General features: G+C 51.8%; 2 protein-coding genes across 2 annotated transcripts in view; one reads left to right on the top strand and one right to left on the bottom strand.

Annotated features, from left to right (window-relative positions):
• Positions 1-225: 225 nt before the first annotated feature.
• On the top strand, positions 226-1,921 carry LOC106535426 (ESF1 homolog; the record flags this gene model as incomplete). The annotated part of the gene is given in 7 exon segments (XM_014032423.1): positions 226-367; positions 467-619; positions 694-818; positions 893-983; positions 1,051-1,118; positions 1,187-1,333; positions 1,413-1,921. Coding segments are annotated over 7 exon segments (1,023 nt in total), but the record flags the coding sequence as incomplete, so codon positions are not given.
• Positions 1,922-2,170: 249 nt separating this feature from the next.
• acaa1 (acetyl-CoA acyltransferase 1) overlaps positions 2,171-4,733 on the bottom strand; it is an 11,206-nt gene continuing 8,643 nt past the window's right edge. The window contains exons 6-12 of the mRNA XM_014032422.1: positions 4,267-4,365; positions 4,097-4,177; positions 3,823-4,013; positions 3,575-3,754; positions 3,251-3,306; positions 2,952-3,097; positions 2,171-2,873 (exon numbers count right to left, since the gene is read on the bottom strand). Coding sequence (XP_013887876.1) covers positions 2,798-2,873; positions 2,952-3,097; positions 3,251-3,306; positions 3,575-3,754; positions 3,823-4,013; positions 4,097-4,177; positions 4,267-4,365 — 829 coding nt within the window. The 3' untranslated portion in view covers positions 2,171-2,797. The remainder of the gene's footprint in view (positions 2,874-2,951; positions 3,098-3,250; positions 3,307-3,574; positions 3,755-3,822; positions 4,014-4,096; positions 4,178-4,266; positions 4,366-4,733) is intronic.

Genomic DNA, 4,733 nt, shown 5'->3' with positions numbered 1-4,733 from the left:
TTTTTATGAAGCTTCCAGGCAGATAATTTGCCTCGAGGATTTTTACAATCAAATTACTGGAGGAATGTTTTCAGAGCTACTCAGAAGCAGGAAGTGTCTGACTGACAGGGTCAGATCTACAGACTCACCTGGTCTACCTGAGAATAGATTGTTTTTATTTTCAGCAGCTGAACCTGTTCCTGTCTCTTTATTTCCCTTCATGATGAAACGTGTCGGACCCTCCAGGTGACCCTGACCTGGGATGAGACGGACCACGACCGCGTCTCGACTCTGAACAGGAAGTTCAACAAAGACGAGCTGCTGGACATGGACTTCAAGGCCTACCTGGCCTCCTCCAGTGAGGAGGAGGAGGAGGAGGTGGCAGGAGGTGAGGAAGACTGGACTGTTTCTGCTGTGGTGATGATGATGATGATGATGATGATGATGATGATGAAGAAGAGTTGAGGCTCTTGTTTGTTTTGGACAGAAGGAGACGATGATGAGAAGAAGAGGAGGAGGAGGAAGATGAAGAGTGAGGAGCAGATCAGAGCCTACAGGGAGCTGCTGAGGAACATCCAGGACAAGGAGACGAAGCAGCAGGAGGACAGGAACATGGAGATGGAGATCACCTGGGTACCAGGTAAACCTGCAGGTCCAGGTGTGACTCTGCTGGTCCAGGATCAGGTTTTGAAGGGTCTCTGTGTCCTGGACCAGGTCTGAAGGAGACCACGGAGCAGCTGGTGAAGAAGAAACTGGAGGGGAGGAGCCAGCTGACGCCCTGGGAGGAGTATCTGCAGAAGAAGAAGAAGAAGAAGAAGAATAAGAGCGACAGGAAGCAGGTGGGCGGAGCTTGAAGGTGGACAGGTGTGAGGAGGGGGAGGAGTCTGATCCTGGTTCCTCTGAACTCTGACAGGAAGCAGCTGATGAAGAGCTCAGTGATGATGACCTTCCTCCTGATGTGGACCTCAGTGACCCCTTCTTCAGCTCTGAGCTCCAGGCTCCAGGTGAGCAGAACCAGAACCGTTTCACTTCCTGTCTGTACAGGAAGTTAAAGGATGTTTGTGTTTGCAGACCTGAAGAAGAAGAAGAAACAGGAAGAGCAACATYCAGCTGAGGAAGAGGAGGAGCTGCAGAGACAGGTCAGACAGGTTCCTCCAGGTGTCTGGACAGAACCGGGCCTGCTGGTTCTGACCCGTTTGTGTTCCAGGCTCAGATGGTTCTGCTGATGGACGACGGCGCCGAGGACAAACACTTCAACTACGAGCGCATCGTGGAGCACCAGAACCTCAGCAAGAAGAAGAGGAAGAAGCTGCTGAAGAAAGGGACGGAGCTTCTGGAGAACGACCACTTCCAGGTCAGACTGAGCTTCCTGTTTACTTCCTGTGTCTCTGCAGAGGGACAGGAAGCYGCTAACGTCTCTGTCTGTCCCCCAGGTGGACGTGAAAGACCCTCGCTTCCAGGCCATGTTCTCCTCCCACCATTACAACCTGGACCCCTCCCACCCCAGCTTCAGGAGGACCCGGGCCACGCAGAGCATCCTGGATGAGAAGCAGCGGCGCCGTGCTCAGCAGGCCACGCCCACACAGGAAGAGCCCGTCCACAAACAAGAAGCAGCAGAGACGAGGCGGGAAAAAGACTCTGCGATGGACCCGAGTCTGTCTCTGCTCGTTAAATCCATCCGCAGTAAAACGCAGCAGTTCCAGGCCCGGAAGAAGCAGAGACTCCTGTAGTCCAGAACCGCCTGTCGGGTTGGGTCGGGTTCTCCTGATGGAGCCAGACCCACTTCCTGTTGAAAACATGTTTACACAAACATCAYGTTCAAAAGATTTGTTCAAATCACAGGCTTGGATTAAACTTTTATTACAGAACCGAACCACAGGTTCTGGTGTGGGTCTGCAGCTGTAYGGCACCTTATCCACTAATAAACCCATCTTTAAGTTTTTATTGTTCTCTGACACTTCAGCTCAAACTACTGATCAGTTCACAGTTACAGATGACTCAGCAAGATCTGAACAAATAATCTGCTGACTCAGCACAATCAGATCAATTCATCCTGCTGACTCAGCAAAATCTGAACAAATTTAATCTGACAACAAAATCTAAACAAATAATCTGCTGACTCAGCACAATCACAATTTTTCCTGCTGACTCAGCAAAATTTGATTAAAACAATTAAATCTGCTGACTCAGCACAATCAAATTTTTCTGTTGACTCAGCACAATCAGATCAATTCATCCTGCTGACTCAGCAAAATCTGAACAAATTTAATCTGACAACAAAATCTAAACAAATAATCTGCTGACTCAGCACAATCATTTTTCCTGTTGACTCAGCAAAATCTGAAAAAAAAAAATCTGACAACAAAATCTGAAAAAAATCATCTGCTGACTCAGCAAAATCAGACGTATTTGATTTGCCGACTTGTCAAAATTGGTAAAAAAAAATTTAATCTGCTGACTCAGCACACTCAGACCAATTCATCCCACTGACTCAGCAAAATCTTAAAAATCAAAATTTAAATCTGCTGACTCAGCAGAAATAACAAGAAGTAGAACTTTAAGGTTTCCTGCAGTGTTTCAGCATCAATAAAGAGACAAAAGAWCTGAACCCAGGTGGTTCTGTTGGGTCTGAGCAGACCTGACCTGGTTCTGGGTGTCCTGGGTTCAGAACCAGCAGGTTCTGTAGTGGTCCACATCATTATTTGTATTATTAGAACTGGAGAAATCAGAACCTCAGTTCTGTTCAGCAGGGTGACAAAGAGAAAAGTCTAAATTATTCCAGGTGTTAGTTCTTGGTTCTGAAGGTCCAGTTCTGCTGCTACGGCCCGGGGTACTCGAACACAGCAGCGGCTCCCATGCCGGTACCGATGCACATGGACACGACTCCGTAGGCCCTGCAGACGACAGGCAGAACTCAGAGAAGACCCGAGCTGGGTTCTGTGACGGACCGGGCCGCCGGTGTTCACACTGACCTCCGACCTCTGCGCCGCAGCTCGTTCAGCAGCGTGACCACCTGCCGCGCCCCCGTGCAGCCCAGAGGGTGGCCCAGAGCGATGGACCCCCCGTTTGGGTTCACCTTGTCCAGAGAGATGCCCAGTTTGTCCACACAGTACACCACCTGGACCAGAGAGACACGGGTCAGCTGGACCAGAGAGACACTGGACCAGAGAGACATGGGTCAGCTGGACCAGAGAGACATGGGTCAGCTGGACCAGAGAGACATGGGTCAGATGGACCAGAGAGACAGGAGAGAGTTTTAACAGGTTCTGACCTGACTGGCGAAGGCCTCGTTGATTTCAAACACATCTATGTCGTCCAGAGAGAGACCTGAGACCAGAACCAACAGATCAATAAACCAGAACTAATTCAGTCTGGTCAAATTAAGGTTCTGTTTGGACAGAGAAATTGTTATTTTGCTGAGTCAGCAGGTTGAATCAGTGATTTTTGCTGAGTTATCAGGTTGAATCAGTGATTTTTGCTGAGTCAGCAGGTTGAATCAGTGATTTTTGCTGAGTCAGCAGGTTGAATCAGTGATTTTTGCTGAGTCATCAGGTTGAATCAGGGATTTTGTAACCAGGTCACTCTTCAGACTCACCTGCCTGTCGCAGCGCTGCAGGTATGGCGAAGGCCGGTCCGATCCCCATCACATCTGGGGGGACCCCCACCACGGCGCTGGCCCTCAGGATTCCCAGAACCGGCAGACCCAGAGCCTCCACGGCGGACCTGCGGCCCAGCAGAACCGCCGCCGCCCCGTCGCTCACCTGGCTGGAGTTACCTGGAACACAGGTGTGAGTGAGCCACTGCTGACAGAGACCGGTTCTGAACCTGAAGGCGGGTTCTGACCTGCTGTGGTGCTGCCACCGGGTTTGAAGGCGGGTCGGAGTTTGGAGAGTCCAGCCAGCGTGGTTCCGGGTCTGACGCCCTCGTCTTTACTCACCGTCAGCCGACGCTCCGCGCCGCCGTCCTCCACGAAGCGGACGCTGACCGGAACGATCTCCGAGTCGAACCGACCCGAGTCCTGAGCCCGGGCCGCCCTGAGGGAGGACAGAGAGGCTGAAGGTGGAGCCAGTAAAGCCGGTTCTACTGGTTCTGTCAGAGCTAAGGATCAGATCTGAACTTTATCTGGGAGCTGAGAGCAAACGAGTCCTGCTGGTCTCTGGAGACCCCGAACCTTTCAGCCACGTTCTCCGACGTGATCCTGTACAGAACACAAGAACAGCAGAAGGTTCTGGTTCAGCTGAGGGTCCTCACAGGTCCAAACATGGTTACACAGCTGCAGCGTCTCACCCCATCGGGACCACACAGTCTCTGGCCTTCTGGTTCTGGCTCAGATCACAGCTCAGGTCTCCTGGGTCGCTCATGGCTCGCAGAGACATGCTCTCCACCCTGAAAGAGACAGGACCAGGTCTTTGTTCTGTCCACAGGAGACCAGGTCTTTGTTCTGTCCACAGGAGACCAGGTCTTTGTTCTGTCCACAGGAGACCAGGTCTTTGTTCTGTCCACAGGAGACCAGGCTGGCCCTGGACAGAACAAAGACATGTCCCACATGTCTCAGCAGGTCCAGGACTCAGATTTATAAATTGTGTGTTGGGGAGGGTTCTGTGGGTCAGGGAGGAGGAGTCTGTGGGTCAGGGAGGAGGGGTCTGTGGGTCAGGGAGGAGGGGTCTGTGGGTCAGGGAGGAGGGGTCTGTGGGTCAGGGAGGAGGGGTCTGTGGGTCAGGGAGGAGGGGTCTGTGGGTCAGGGTCATCTTAGG

The sequence above is a fragment of the Austrofundulus limnaeus genome, unplaced genomic scaffold (genome assembly GCF_001266775.1).
Source record: "Austrofundulus limnaeus strain Quisiro unplaced genomic scaffold, Austrofundulus_limnaeus-1.0 Scaffold1445, whole genome shotgun sequence".
NCBI classification, from domain to species: domain Eukaryota; kingdom Metazoa; phylum Chordata; class Actinopteri; order Cyprinodontiformes; family Rivulidae; genus Austrofundulus; species Austrofundulus limnaeus.
Note: the sequence above shows the minus strand (reverse complement) of the source record. Positions and strands in the feature narration are given on the sequence as shown.